The 16,608-nt window shown below is 41.4% G+C and overlaps 1 protein-coding gene across 2 annotated transcripts in view; it reads right to left on the bottom strand.

Moving 5' to 3' along the window:
* Positions 1–2,395: 2,395 nt before the first annotated feature.
* tmem117 (transmembrane protein 117) overlaps positions 2,396–16,608 on the bottom strand; it is a 47,909-nt gene continuing 33,696 nt past the window's right edge. For both annotated transcript variants that reach the window (XM_034587696.1, XM_034587697.1), the window contains exons 5-9: positions 13,810–13,907; positions 11,372–11,531; positions 7,836–7,965; positions 5,585–6,321; positions 2,396–5,535 (exon numbers count right to left, since the gene is read on the bottom strand). In XM_034587696.1, the coding sequence (XP_034443587.1) occupies positions 5,660–6,321; positions 7,836–7,965; positions 11,372–11,531; positions 13,810–13,907 (1,050 nt within the window). In that variant the 3' untranslated portion in view covers positions 2,396–5,535; positions 5,585–5,659. The remainder of the gene's footprint in view (positions 5,536–5,584; positions 6,322–7,835; positions 7,966–11,371; positions 11,532–13,809; positions 13,908–16,608) is intronic.

Genomic DNA, 16,608 nt, shown 5'->3' with positions numbered 1-16,608 from the left:
AAATTTTCCCTGATAGATTTTTCACTTGGTTTTCATAAAATTAATTTACTAAATTATGAAATAAAAACGTAGCCCCTTCTTCCACAGAGGAATAGTGAGGCAGACATCATTATCACGAACCCGTGTCTGGAGAGTCGCTCCTCCAAGTGAGTCGTCGGATGTGTTGAGAGATTTATCTGACCCACGAGCTCCTCTGTAACGTATCAGAAATCTGCAGAGGGAATTGCTGATGAATTTGGCCCCTGGGGACAGAAAACATCTCGGGCTTGGTGAAGGGACGGACAGGGGGGGGGGGGACTGACTACCTGGCTAGGACTGACTTCACTGATAAATTTCACAGGCTCTCCCAAAGGCCACAGAGCTGTCAGCACAGAGTGATGGGCCAAACCGGGACGTGACGCGCTGATCTAATTGGAGGATAGCTCAAAGACAGTAGAGGAGATTCCAGTCGATCTGTAGCTGCTCTTTCCTCCTCTGGGGTATTTGTCGGGTTATATTTAGTAGGTGCAGCGCTAGCAGTTAAATTTCTTTTGTCTAAAAATATGGCTGTGTATTCTGTGGTAAAAGATCTATGCATTGACCTAATAGTAAATAATGTGGCAAAAAATTAAGTCTTAAAAATTGGATTAACGGCAGAGTGAAATCAACCATGAATACAAACCAACACAAATGCATCCAGTGCACAGAGGAAGTAGTCGATACACCCGTAACACAACATGACCATCAGGCTCCAACACCCCCACAAACATTTCTGAAACTCCAGTTTTGATGTGTTCTGTCAATTACTGCATGGTCCTCCAAAAATCAATATCTCATTTCTCAGCTCAGTGGCAGACTTGGAAGAGGCCTCAGTCAAACAGCTAATACTCTCTGGCAATCAGATAGATTTTCCCAGACAAACAAAAATAAACTGTAAGACCTCAGGTGTTTATACAGCTATGTGGTTTTCATAGAGTGGTTTTATTTTTTTAATATTTACCTTCATAAGCTGCTTGAAGCTCTTATTAAGGACAATTTGCAGCGAGTGCTAAAGCTTCGCAGGCTACATGTCCACTGATGATGGACTGAGATTAGATACCAGTGGTATCATGGTCACAAGTTAGTCCATGCATTGTATTCCCTCAAACCTCTGGTTCACACCCTTTTGGGTTTCAGCTTAAATAGTTGTCATGTCTGTGAGATGTGATATCAAAGTCCCTTTCTCTTCTATTCTCAGACAGTTTCATTTGACAAATCTACTCATTTTCTCACAACAAACAAGTGTACAGATATACGAGCAGCTCTGTGAGGCTGTATAGCATCGAGTTCAAATCACTGCTGGGCTAACATCAGCATGCTAACACGCTCACAATGACTGATGTGCTCATGTGCTTAAATGTTTAGCAGGTGTCATAAACTGTATATAAAGATGGATGACATGACTGCTTCCCAAAAGTGAAGCCAAAGTGTCTTGATCACTCCCTGGTGGCTGGCTGCAGTATAGGTCATAAACCTGCCTCCTCTATGTTAGTGGATTGGACCAAGTACACATTAAATTAAGTTTTCTTGGCAGATGGTTTCTGACATGTTTGGTGGTTCCCATCACACTAATATAAGTTCGGTTTAAATTTGTTATTTTATGCTATAAAGACAAACAAAACATCATGATTGGCAGCTGAGACTGACTCACAATTGGTCGAGTACATGTGTCTGCGGGACCTTGCTACTGCGCTCCATCCCTCGATCAATAGTGAAATACCTACTTTAAATATTCAAGATGGCGGAATTCGTATCAGGGATATTTTGGCTTCATATTTGGATAATGAGAGGAAGAAGAGAAGCATTCTTCCATCTTTAAAAATATATGTATTTCACTTTGGACCAAACTAAAATATACACCAGAAGAAATGACCATAATTTTAAGCAGCAGAGCAATTTTGTCCTTCTTTCCTATCCTGCAATGATCTTGTAATCCCTCCGATTTATCTGACGTCCCCTTGGAGGGGTCCTATCACAACACTGGGGACCATTACCTTACACCAATTCTGTCCGTCATAAGTCTTCCTCCGACTTTTTCAATCCAATCTACAGCTCATTTACATGTATACCTGTTCTGTAAACAGATCCCGCAGGGGGACAAGACAAATAACAAATTCAAATAGTTTCCCACTAGCATAAATCAAACAGTAGATAGGACTCATACTAATCTGAGCCAAGTGTAATGTGTATGCAAGCTACACATTCAAGGGTCCTTGTGAAATCGTATCATTATTTCTCATATCACCCATATTAATTGGGTCAGCAGCTGCAAGAAGCTTGACCTTAGCGGTTGCCTGGCAACCGTTTCCCAAGCATGTATAAAAAAAGTAATGAAAAGAGGGAACTTTTCTCACTGGGAATTACATAACGAGATTTATAGTATATAACAAATGTATTAAATTTATTGGTAACACAAGGTTCAACAGACATTCAGTACACTGAGCAAACACTGAAAGGAGATGTCTGCTTTAAAAAACACAAACACACAGGAACTAAAGAAAGTGTCAACACAATAAAAAGAATGAGCAACTGTTAAGCGAGACACATTACATGACATGTATATTAGACTCTCTTCAAGTCCTAAGAGGTTCTGCCCTTTGGTTAAACACTAATATCTAATGTCCTCATAGGGCTGTAATGTATAAAAGGATAATTACAGAACCAAGAGCTGGAAAACAATTATGCTAAATAAAATGACCTCTTCACAGAATGGCCTTTGTCAAAAACAATGTAGTAAACACTTCACAAGCCTGCAGTGCACTCACACACACACACACAAACACACACACACACCATGTACTATTAAGTATTCTTTGCATACACTAATAGTCGCCTATGCCCCCATAATGAACACACACCCCTCACAGAGCATTAAGTATAGAGTGTGAAGAGTGCCACTGCAATAATTATACAGTTTAACAGTGCTTTATTATAATTTATAAAACATGTAACAAGTGTACAAAAGCTATTTGAAGCCATATTTATCTCTAAACCAAAATAAAATCAGTTCTAATTCCAACTTTGAAGTATTTATAAATAATGTCAACCACTTACAATTTCCATTTAGGGTTTGCTTCAATTTAAACACGTCTCATTAATTAAAGATATTTAAGCTGTTTCTCATCTAAAAATGAAATCAAACCAAACCCCAACAGCAGCAGCAGGAGCTCTGATTGGCTCCAATAAATAGCAGTAGGCCAATCAGAGCTAGATTAGGTGGCACCCATTTAAAATTAAGATGTTGTCTTTAAAAATGGATTGAACCTTGTACTGAAATCTGTAAAAGCTAAATCAGCGGAATTAATTTCATGATAGACAATGATAATCAAAAACATAACCCCAGGAAATATCTTTAAAGTCTTCTTAGTAATTAGCATATTAGCAAGTTTATTATAAAATCATAAACCTACTATTTTTATTGTTAATCATTACTTGAGTATATAAAGCCCATCCATTTATTAACTGATTATAATCAAGCACTGTAAAACACTGTAGTATTCTGGTGGCAGACTCCAGGCTTCTCTTCCCTGTGCTGTTGGGGGAACGTTATATCGTCTGTGGGGAAACTTCAGCAACAAAGCAGGATAATTTGACAGTGAATAATGCTGCACAACATATTTCTCAGGACCGAGGTGTTTGGGAGCAGTTATTTTTAGTAGGTTACTCTTTTTAGGGAAAAGACTACAGTACATTACAGTGTATAATAATGCAGAGTGATGCAAGAGCATATATCATTCCACTCTGACTCTCAGGAGTATATACACCGATCAGATTAGTGTACCAGTAAGGTGATATAAAGTAAAAGTATTTTGTAGTTTCAATAATTTTCCGATTGTTTGGCTCGATTTTCTTTAAATTAAAATTTGACTTGGCTAAGCCCATACATTGTATACAAAGATGGACGACATGTCTCCACATCCTCCCACTATGCAGAAATGAAGCTACAATATCCCAGATACGAATACTGCCATTTTGGAGCCAGCATCTGTGCCGTAGCGATGAATGTAGCAGCGATCCACATGCTTGAATTACGAGTCAGGCTCAGCTGTCAATCATGATGTTTCACCCCATTTTTATAGCATCAAATAACTAACTAAAACAAAACCAATGGATAAAATGAACACTCACTAAAAACTTCCTAAAATGAAAGAAACCTTTGAGGAAAAACCTATTTGATGTCCTAACCATTAACATGGAGGAGGTAGGGTTTATGGCTGATACTGCAGCCAGCCACCAGGTGGCGATTGAGACGCTTTGGCTTCACCTTTGGGGAGTCATTCCGTCCATCTTTATGTACAGTCTATGGTTAAGACATATACTACAAAATTAGCAAATTTTCGTAAACAGCACAATATGTTAAAAACTATTATTTGGAATCTTTGGTTAGATATATATGTAAAGTACGTCTTTATACATGATGCACTTACATGGAAAAATTAGTAGTTTAGTAAGAGTTTAGTTGATACTTGCACTTTATGGAAAAACAAAATCAATCTGGACACTTTTTGGAACGAAAATATTTGTATTTTAAAGAAATGGCACACCAAAGGAAAATAATTTAAAAAGGTGGCAACACATTTAAAGCCAGTGTAAAGATTAAAGCTGCAGGTTTAAGTTGTGTTTGAAACCAAGGTTTATTTTTTTACAGTAGGATGTTTCAAATAAATATTTTCCATGCGTTAACCATGACTGCAAAACTGCTTCTAAACCTTTCAAGGTTTATCTAGACATAAAGGTGCCCTGAGCTTGAGAGCAAAAGCCTTCTCCCGCACTTCAAATGCATGTTTATGCCAAGGGCAAAACCACCTTTCTCGCTCTGTTGGTATTCAGTCTTGGTGCAGCAGCCACATAAGCAATCATGAGATGCGCTCGTTTATTTGGTACTTGATCTCCGCTGATTGCATTTATTATCTCTGCAACTAATATCAAGCGAGGGTGTATAAATAGATCATCAAATATATTGATGTTCATATCATTCATATCAATCGTATCATTTCGACAAGAATGATGCGTTTAAACTCGAGAAAGAGAGACGCCATGTGAAAATAAATTAAAATGAAAAGATCTGACAATCAAACGTGGTAACAATTGTCCATAGAGTTTGATATGAAAGCATAAATAGAACATTAACAGATCATAACAGGGACATCTTCCATTTTGTCGTCTATAGTATTATAGACAGTTATAATATGTTTCTGTCTGAATCATATCATATCAAGGCACTAACTGTATCTGTAACACTGGCGTGATACGACTGGAGAAATACTCCTCTGATATAGGCACAGAAATAGTTACCATGACAAAGTTGAATTATGAAAATGCAAAACTCGAGTGAGCACCATTTAGGTATTTGCATTCTGTTTTAATTTCCATCCTGATATGGAAATTGGTGCCGTTTCTCTGGCTTTACTTTTAAAAGGTTGGTTTAGAAAAATATATCAATACAACTGCAGCAGCTGTCACATGAGCCGTGTGAATCTCACTTTGTCCTCCACTTGACTCTCGTAACAAGTTGTGTTCAACTTCTTTCTGTCGCAGCGAGGTCTTGTCCGAAGAAAAGCAGCAACTCAACATCTAGACGAGCCACATGTTGATCCCTTGCTCAGCAGTTATATAGTTAAAGTCTCATGAGTTCATAAGGTCACGGAGAGAGCTTGTGCACATCAAAAGAGACGGCTGGTTCCTCCTGGTCCGCACTGTCAATCACAATGCTTGGATGCGTCTCTTGGGTTTCCATGGAAATAGTCGAGTTCGTGGAGGGCGTCGCTCCGAAATGTGGCTCATCCACTGACAGAAGCATGGGCGTTCCCGATCGTCTCAAACTGTCGCTCATCGTCATTTGTGTTTCCTCCGGTGTCACGCCCATTTCCTTGCTGTACTCGGACGGCGACTTCCTCTTTATCCTCTCGTACGATTTGTCTTGGTTTTCCGTGAAGGTCTCACTGTCCTGAAATCGCCCGAAGAGCCAGATGAAGAAGCCAAAAAGGAGGAACGCCGCCAGACTGGGGATGAAGGCCAGGCACTTGATGTCCAGGCTGGCTCCGACGTAGCGGCTGTGGAGGAACATGTCCCTCTCCACGTAGCTCAGGTTGGTGGCGGGGTTGATGTTGGTGGAGCGCCACTCGTAGGTGAGCGTGCTGCGGTTGAAGTGCCTGAGTGTTTCCGGTTCCTCCACTGTGAAGATCTTCTCTCCAGGCCCGACATACTGACCGTATTCGTAGGGTTTGTAGAAGATCTGGTTTTTCCACATGTTGAGATCCAAAATCAGCACGAGGAAGATGATTCCGTAGTTGAACCACTTGCCTGTAACGAGACATGTGATGTAATTATATTATAAACCAACAAGTGAGGAATAAACATACACTCACTGTACCGATGAGCGTGACGTCAACCCTAAGTGTCATGGCTTTAGAAAGCAGTGCTAGGAGGCTGGACTAAGACACGCCTAACCGCCCCTCCCATCTCTGTCCCTCCCACACACACAGACATCGTAAACACACACGCAACATACCGATTAGCTTGCTAAAGCTAAATTACCGAGGTTGTCAAGCTATATGAGCTTGCTAAAGATAAATTATCTAGATTTTGTTGTAATGAGCTTGCTAAAGCTAAGTCGTCTAGGTTTTCCATTTATGAGCTTGCTAAAGCCATGCACAGCTTTCCAGGTTCCCACTCACAAGTCGTGATGGGGGGCTGCAATCCTTTGAAAATCGGGTGATAACTTTTTCAAATATATAGACATCGCAAATGGTTCACTCTATGAAAGCATTGGCCCCAGGTCCAAGACAGTTTGAAACACTGGGTGGCGTTATGAGGCATATGTAGATGTTTTTTATACATTTGGTAATGAATGTGATAATAACCATTATTAAAGTGTTTCATCCAAGAACAGCCATATAATTGAAGTTAAGGCTCAAACACATTTAAGTGTGCGGTATCCCTTTAAGTCAGATCTACAATGGTAGCCCACTCCAAACAACATTTAGCCAGAGTCACATACACTGTCACATTCATTTATCAGGAGTCCCTCTCTCTTTGCATGTAGCTCATGCACCGAGACAGATAGATCCATTTGCAGGTGCTACTTCCTCTGCAGTCTCTTCTAACGAGATCACTACATTACCACCAGACAGCTATCTCCCCAGTTAGACTGATAGCAGGCAGATGTCTCCCCGGGTATATGCGACATCGCTCCCTCCCTCTCCCCCGAGATATGTTGTTAATAAGCTCTTAGTTAAACCAATCACGTTGCACAGGAGCCATTTCCATAATGCTTAATGGATATGCAATGCATTAGGTCTAACAACCTTTTGCGAATCACTGAGCGTTTGAACAGCTTAACATTTGGAACAGGAACATTGGTTTTGCCTTCCTTGATGGCCGCGAGTCACCGTGTGCACGCAGCAGAACAAGATAGAGGAACCGGGAGGATGGTTTTTAATGGGAGACACAGATGTGAAAGATGATGAGAGATGCGTCTCGCACGACAGGGAGGAATGCGATGAACAAGAAAAAGTTGCAGCGGTTGAGGCACCTGTGTGCCACATCAGCTGCTCATGTTTTATAAATGCTGTGGTTTCACCATCAAACTGTTTCCCAACTGAGGAAAGTGGGAAAGTGGAGCAGCCACAGCGTGTTCAGTGTTCGGAGTTCTACTCAGAAATAGGCCAAAGTTACGTCTCCCTCATGGACATTTTGTTTTATTTCTGCTACTTAATCAGTTTATGAATATGGGCGTTAGGAACTCTTCAGGAAAAGTAGATGAACTCGTCTTGAAACAATGAGATGATGCTGCTCTTTGTGTGCGGCAGCCGTACCTGTGATGTGAATGTGGTACTCCTCTTTAAAGATACTCTTGCAGACGGGGAGTTTGACCTTCACATGCGTTGTTGACATCCCTGGTAGATTCATATCCAGGTCGCCCATGAAGTGAGGGAACTCCCAGTCCTGAAACACACACACACACACACACAGGCATAAGAGATGTGGTACACAACGGTGATGCGGTAGCCTCAGCTGAAGACAACTGAGCACATTTACATAAACGCACCAACATGACCGATGTCAGCCATGTATCATACTTTATTGGATGTCGAACACTTCACTGAATTCTCTCATATTAGCTGATATTTAGTCTCTGTGGAGTCTTTTCCTACGCTGACTGGAGGTCAAACCCGGTGCCAGCTGTTGTAGACGACACTGTGTTTACAGGCTGGTGGAGTGCACTAATGTGCACTGGGAATTCAACACGTCAAAACACATCAACAGGCACCCCAAACTGACATTTAGAAGCTGCCGCTGCCCCGTGGTGTCACTTAGCTCTCTTTGCTGGGGCCGTGGTTATATTTGGTAGCTTGTGTCTTTACAGATTTTTTTTCTTTTCACTATTACTAGTGAGGTAATGTCTACATGGATTTTCATGTATGCACTTTGGGCAAATCTAATTTTCCAGGTGAAAAGAAACTTTAGAGGGCACATGTTTCTAAAAAAATATCTTTATATCTGTGTATCTCCAAAACATAAAATGTCCATGAGCTGAGAGAGCAAAGCTGTTTTCGGATAATTGTTGAAGAATCAGAGGGACAGTAAAGCATTGAGTTTATATAAAACTTAGAGATTTTTAAGGGCCGATGCCGATCCCGCAATGTATCAGCCTTTATATTTATATTTTTTAAAATTGGCAATGAATCCTAAGATGTTGTTATCAAGCCCTTATGATAAAGAAATGTAATTGAGGTTTGATATTTTACAGTTTAACCATAAACTTTATTATAAATAACATGAAAAAAAAAGAAAAAATACAATAGTACTCGTATTAAGAGAATATTTTCTGTAAAATACAAACATGAGTCCACATGTCTTCTGTAAAATAAAATGTTTCATATCAGCAAAAAGCTCTTGCCGACAGATATCAGTGGTCACCTGATATATCAGTCAGCCTCTAAAATAAGATAATAATAATTCAAGATACAGGAAATACATTTCTGTAAGTTTGAATGGTTTGAATACAAGAGTTTGTAACAATTTATGTATGTTCCTATTTTTTTTAACCCAACATACTAGCTTGCAGCTTGTTTGTGACCTGTAAGTGATGTAAATATATCAAGAGGACACTGGACATGGTTCCTTTCATTTAAGAAATTTGTCTATTATTATAAGTAAATGCCACAATTGTTTTATTTTGCTATAAATAATAAAACAATTTCCTTGCCACTATATATTTATCATTCACTTATGTAATTGTAACCAGATACTTTGCATTATGAAAGCATGACAATTAAATGGTAAACATGCATGACACACACTCACACAGACCCATTGAGAGGGGAAAAGTAATATTCCTTTACTGATCTAACTTAATCATCTCACAAATCAACCTACAGAAATCCATTCACCTTCAGTTCCTGCACAGAGTGTGTTGCTGCATGTAATTAGCGCATGCCTGCATCCACTATCCTCATGCGATCCAGAGTTGTCCCATGCCAATATCTATGTACAGCGTAACAGCTTGGTGATGCCCCCCTGGATATTAATTAAGGCCTCCTCTGCTCCATAGCTTCCATAGCTGCAGTAGCTGTTGCTATAGCATTACCCGGCATGGCATTTAAACCAGACACCTCCCTCCCTCACTCCCTCCCACAAGAAAATGAGTCTCTGTAACATATACAGGAAGAGCGGTTCAGCGAATAATCTATATATGTAAACGTGTACGTGCATATACACAGTCAGCTTGAGAAATGAAGAGAAATAGTACAATTATACATAAAAATATATTTACAAAAAAAGTAAAACCCTGCTTGAAGGCAAATCCAGACAGGTCATTAATTGGGGGAATTAATTAGTTTGAGAACAACAACACCCACCTTTTCTCATGGACGTAAGAGATTAACTGTGGCACCCTGCGCTCCAAAGATGGAGGAGAATAAAGCTGTTGGGAAGAGCTGGATGCATTTTTATTGACTGGTGGAACACAGGGATGGCCGCCAGCGGATGGCCTCTGTAACAGCGCAAGTTAACTCCAACTCATAAATAACTGTAGTAAATGTTCTTTGCTGTACACTATGCAGAAAATGAGAAGGGCCCGTCGTAAACAAATCGAGTGAGTGCGCAAGCAGGGGTATGATATAGCGCCGGGTTCAAGGGAGAGGGAGTCGCAGGTTCAGCGTGGCACGCGGGGAGTCAAACGGAGATGTCAAAACAGGCACTTTGTGTTAATGTTCGGTCTGGAAACGGAGGACGATACGGTCAGGAAGGTGAAAAAGGCTGTGCCAAGCAAGACAAGGGGGGAAAAGCTTGAATATACTGTAGACTAAGCTGTTGCTACACATCTGCATAATTACAATAATTGAGTAAATGAATGAGAAAAACACCACAGTGCACAGTAATTACTGCCCAGAGCAGCCAGAATCCCTCCTTAAAATAACAAATTGTTTTATAAATAAGACGAGGAATCACTTTCACTGGTACAGCTGCTCTAACACATATCACCATGGGAATTACGACAGTGCCGTTTCTTTCCAGGTTTCTGAGGAGAGACGTGTTTGTAACACTAGAATATGTTCTCTCATGCAGTTGCAGGCTCTCAGTAATTAGCATAGTCAACAGAGTGTAAACGTGTATTTGGAGGACACCAAATGTTCGTCTCGCAACGAGCAATCTAATACCCATCAGCAGGGCGGAGTGAAATATGACCATTAAGTGTTTGGAGGAGACGAGTCGTGCTCAATGAGACTAGTCGCAGTCCAACCCACATACATGATTGGCCTGCAGCTCTGGCTCCTGACTAGTGGGCATGGGAAACAAATATTTTGCTCAATCTCAGTCTCCTCATACACAGTTATGAGTTGTCTTTTTCCCCAGACAAACACATTTACATATTCATGAGCCACTGACACAGGCTTTATTGATGTATGCTCTCCTGTGGGAGGGAGGACATTGCGAAAGGGTGAGGGGAGAAAAAAACGAGGGGAGGAAGAGAAAGCGAGAAAAACTCCAATCGTGTGAGTCATCATTAAAGGAAATAAACTAAGCTCACGGGGGAATAACGGAGGGAGAGGGTGAGGTCATCGCCAAAGCCTGGGAAAGTGGGTGGGGGGGTGGGTGGGGAGCGTTGAGGAGTAAACAACAGTTTGTGTATCTATAGATGAGTTGGTGTGAGTGTGTGTGTGGGTTTGTGTCCATGCCAGCTGAAAGTGATCAAACACCCGTCTCATTGCTCTGTGCCGCAGTGGCCCATTGATGAATAGGATTTTGGGAGGGGCGGGTGTTGGGGGCTGGCAGGATGGGAAGGGGAGTAAGCCAAGAAATGTCCCGGCTTTTTTTTATTTTAATTGGCCACAGGGGAGCGGTATACCTGCATGACAATGAGAAGGTCGAAGACCAAGATAAAGGAGGCCAGGAAGGCTCTGGAGACTTCATCGCTGGGCAGGAAGCCGCGGTTCAGGTGGTCCCAGCTGATCCAGTCCGTACTGATGACCAGAACCACCACCGACGTCAGAGAGAAGAGCACCGCCCTGCAGGAGAGGAAGAGGAAGAGGAAGAGGAAGAGGAAGAGGAGAGGAGAGGAGAGGAAGAGAGGAGAGACATAGGGAGAAAAGAAAGGAAAGGACAGATGAAGAAGAAACAAGAACGGGGGAGGAGAGAAGTGGAAGGAAAAGTGAGAGGAATAGATGAGAGGGAAGGAGAGGAAAGAGAAAGGAGGGGAAGGAAAAGGGAGAGGGAGAGGAAATGAAAGAATGGGAGGTAAGGAAAGAAGAGAGAAAGGGGAAGGAATGGAAGAGAGGAGCGGAGAGGAAAGGGTAAAAGATGAAATGAGGAAGGAAGCAGAGGAGAGGACAGGATAACCAAGAAAGGAAAAGAGGAGAGACAAGGAAACATAGATGAAGGATATGAGGAAAGAAAAAAGAAGGGGAAGAAGAAAAGTGAAAGGAAAAGGGAGGACATGGGAGGACATGTGAGGAAGGAAAGGAAATGAAAGAAGGAATAAGCAAGGAAGAAGAGATGAGGGAGAAAAAAAAGACAGAAAAGTACAGATGAAGAACAGGAGGAAAGAAAGAAGAAAGAGGGAAGGACAGATGTGGAAGGAAAAGAAAGAAGAGAAGAGAGGCAAGAAAAGGAGAGAGAGCAGAGGGGAGGGAATGAAAGAAAAGAGAGCAGAGGGAGAAAACAAATCTGAATGACGTGAATTAAAAAGTACAAGACCTTGAATAAAACATGTATAATTGTATAACTTCAATCTGGATGAGGTGCAGAGTTGATATTGTGCATCTCAGAAGACAAACAACCCTCCAACGTCAATTACAAGAGGAGATAAATCAAACACGATTCACTTTCTCTTCTCACCGGCTCATTGTATCGAACCACCCTTTTACCTGCATTTGAAAAATGGCTGTGGATAAAGCTTCCAGGAAGATGAAGCTGCAGAAAGGAGAAACTGTCTGTATGCAGAGACAATGCAATTCACAACCGCTGCTGCACACATTTCCATGTATTTACATATTTAACAGGAGCCAAAATGTTTCAGTCACCTGCATCTGCCGTTGAATTTCTGCTTGTTTATGTCACATTGCGGTAATTCCGCGTTCGCTGTTTGCTGGCAAATTCCTCAACCGTCTTAAGAGCGGCACAAAGACAAATGTTGTAGTGTTATTCTCCGCTGTGTTGAGTCTCAATGTCACCCAGCGATTACTGTGGCGTTTTGCATCCCAACGCCACACGTCGGCTGGCTGCACTGCAGATAGCGTGTGCCAGCTCTTATCCCATTTCAACTGTTAGACAGAGAGAAGTTTTGGGGGATTTTATTATTCCACATGGACATTCTGTCTTTGACCGGGACCCCTCGGCTGCATATCGACGAGACGCATACCAGCGACACATTCTTTAATCATATTTCAAGCTCTGAATTCCAAATGATAGCTCTTCAAATCTGGCATTGATTGTGACAGTGCCAGTTTGCGCGTCCGTCAATAAAATGAAGGGCTGCTGAGAAAGTCGCAGAGACAATTTGTCTGCTTGCATTCCAATCACAGGTGAATCGATGCTACGAGAGGAAATGTTAAACGCCGGGGTTTGAGACGTCTGAGTGTGGAGTTGTCAGTGTACGTATCAAACACACGTCAGACTGTTTCAACCGCATCCTCTTCTTCTTCTTTACTTCTCACAGAGGCCCTAAAATAACCCGCCACAGAAGGCGTTAGCATGGCGTATTTGACTGACAGCAGCGAGCCGAGTGAATGAACCCTGCTGGGACCTTGCACCGACTGTGTAACACATTTATACAGAGCACAATTTTACACGGCTTTCTAGTAATGTGCATATCAGACGATTTGTTTAGCGGTTATCTAAGGGTCACGGTCCGTGGTGCGAGAACAAAAAACAAAGGCGGGGTTATGGTTCGCCTCGTGACCTTGCTGTGTCCATTGATTTTCACCCTGTTCTTCTAATTAAAGGTGCTGACACTGAGTGAGGGAAGATTAACACGGCTATTGACTGCGTGTATCCCTGCAACGGGCTGGAGGAACCACGTAACACACACACACACACACACACACACACACACACACACACACACACAGAGCCTCATAGAAATATATATATATAATAAATTCAGTGAGCTGGTAGGTAGGAAAAATTGTATGTCCACGAGTTTTTGTGTAATCTTGCTTAGAAACTAACAAACCAACCAAAAAACAAACAAACAAACAGACATAGTTGAAAACATAACCTCCTTGACGGATATTTGAGGTGTATAAGGTGACACATATATACATGGGCTTAGAGACAATTATTTACCAGAAGAGGACAATCCTGTTGTTGCCCTGTTTCCAGAATCTCCTGGCTGCTTTGCCCCAGTCTGGATAGTGCTGATCCTGGAGCATCATATCTGTCACCTGCAGAATTTAAGATGCATAAAATTACTGAATTAATTGGATGTAAAGGAGATGAATCTGTAGGACAGTTAATCTTATCATAGCATAAAGAACGGAAACAGGAAAAATAGCTTCTACGGCTTCAAGAGTAAACCTTTGAAACTGATCCAACACTTTTAGAATGAGCTGGACCGTGTGCCAGCAGCATCAGGGGCTGATCTCACTAATGCACTATAGTGACTGAATGGGAGTGAATCCCTGCAGCCATTTCCCAGAACTCTGGTGGGAAACTTTCCCAACAGAAAGGAAATTAAATAACAGCAGATAAGCACCAAAAGGTTTTGGAACGAGTTACTCAACAATCACATATTGATGTGAGGGAAGTTGGTGTATGTAAACCAAAAAAGAACAGTTTTTAAATATAAGAAAGTGTTGACGTAAGAGAATTCACCGTCCCACTATCTGGTTGATCGAATACATGTTAATAACACACAGTTTAAGTGCTTACATATATACATATATATGCATACATATGCTTACAACTGCTAAATAATAAACAATAATAAATAATGCATTTATTTAAACACATTAAGAATGTAGCTATATGGCTATTTAAATAATTTTATTTCCAGTATCATTAGCTACAGGCGCGCAGCACTCAACACTAGTTTGACTGCACTAAATGAACATCCTCATCGTTTTTTCATTGGAAGCGAAAACTGCAAACAATCCTGCGAGCTGCTTCCACTTCTTTTTATTCTTCTCGTTTCATGGTGTCTCAACTTCCTGCAATTGGTCAGAAAGTGCAATCAATCAATCTAAAAAAAAATTCAAACAGCGTAAATTAACCAGAACCATGGTTCAGTTTGATCCGAAACAAAACCTCCTCTTCTGGTTGGACCAAATTTTGGTGAGTTGGTCCAGACACTTGGTCTGAAGCACCTTCCACACCTGTTATTTTGGTTCGGACTAAACTGAAAAGTCAGATCATCCGAACAAAACAGGGTAGATGTGAAAGCGCCCTAATCCTTCATTTGAGACTGGGACTATGATCAATATAAATATGGTCATGTTGAGATTGTGCCTGTATTTCTTCGTCCTACCTCAGTTACTGATGTTTTCACATTGTAAACTTTAATGTCATTTTAATGATTTGATCGTAGATTTCCCTCATGGATTCAGAGATGTATACAAAAGAAATCATTCTTTACACTGTGTGGAGTAGCTGCATGCAGAGGCAAGGTCGATTTGTCAATAAAGTGCCTCACTGCAGATATTGTAGCTCGTGTAGGAAAAAGATCCTGAATCAGGCAATCTGTGAGATGTTTCTGGGATCTTGCAGCATTACAAAAACAGACACTTCCTGTCCGCTCATCTGGCGAAGACACGCTTTAAATCTGCGTAGGAGACACAGAGGTCATCTTCAAGTGCCTTGTTGAATTAATTGAATTTTTTAAAAAAACCTTGTGAGTAATTTCTGGAATCAGCACTTTGCCATGGCCTTACTTTCACTCTCTCTCTCTCACACACACACACACACACACACACACACACACACACACACACACACACACACACACACACACACACACACACACACACACACAAACACACACACACACACAAGCACACACCCCTGTCTCCCTGATTCACTTCCTCACTCGCTGCTTCCCTTCCAAACAGACTTCTCTTTCCCCTTCACCTCCGTTTCTCTCTCCTCCTCCTTCGTCTCTCCTTCTCTGCAGCATGTTACTGTTGAATACTAATGTGACCTGGAGAGGGAGCTTGTCAGTTTTTCTCATCTGTGTGCATGCCGGTGTCAGAGCCCCACTCCTCCCACCACAGGTAGTCCACTCCCACTGGAGCTCTGCGCTTCTCTTTATGTTGACAAATGAACAGAGGTACGTTTCTCCTCTAATATACTTTCTCCCTCCCTGTCCATCCATTGTTTCCACCGACCCTCCATAGATCACATCCACATGTTACCCTGAGGATTTGAACTGGGCTGGTGTGGAGCTCTAATGGTTGAGGGGATGGACCTGACCGAGAAATTTGATGAGTGTGTGAAAAATTGCTTTAAATTGCTTCAATCATAAAACCCTAAGGTTTTAATGAAGCTTTTTTGTAATCTAAAAACAGGATTAAAAGTAGCCACACTTGAAGCCCTGCAAAGTTTATGACAAACAATAAAAAGAAACTGTGGTGGTATAAATGCTATTTTTGTATCTTTAACACCGGTGAACCAGATATAGCCATATTTGTTAGAGGGGGTGTTGGACTTGTGGGCATTGCCCATCCACCTGCGACCTGCACCCATTGGACGGAACTAGCGGTTGGTATCAATGCCCCAATGCATACTGTGCTTTATGGTCTATTCTACTCCAAATGAGACCATGATTCAAACAATGAGCATCATGCTGTATTGAAGAAGACTTGAAACAAGCGAGACCATAAACTCGTTGTAAATCAAGTGAGAAGTAGTTATTAAAACTATAAAAACGCTTTTAGCAACCATCGGTAGAGCCCTCTGCTGGTCATTTGGGGCAATACAGCTTTCTAATTCCGTATTGACTACACTTTCCGGACCCAGAGTCTAAGTCCATTTTTATATACAGTCTATGGGTGTAGCCACATTCACATGATATGGACTGAATAGTAGATGAGAGAAAGACTTATTGTATGATATAGAAATGTCATATCAGACAACACAAGATGGCTGTGT

The sequence above is a fragment of the Hippoglossus hippoglossus genome, chromosome 6 (assembly GCF_009819705.1).
Source record: "Hippoglossus hippoglossus isolate fHipHip1 chromosome 6, fHipHip1.pri, whole genome shotgun sequence".
Taxonomy (NCBI): Eukaryota; Metazoa; Chordata; class Actinopteri; order Pleuronectiformes; family Pleuronectidae; genus Hippoglossus; species Hippoglossus hippoglossus.
This window is presented reverse-complemented; position numbering and strand designations above follow the sequence as displayed.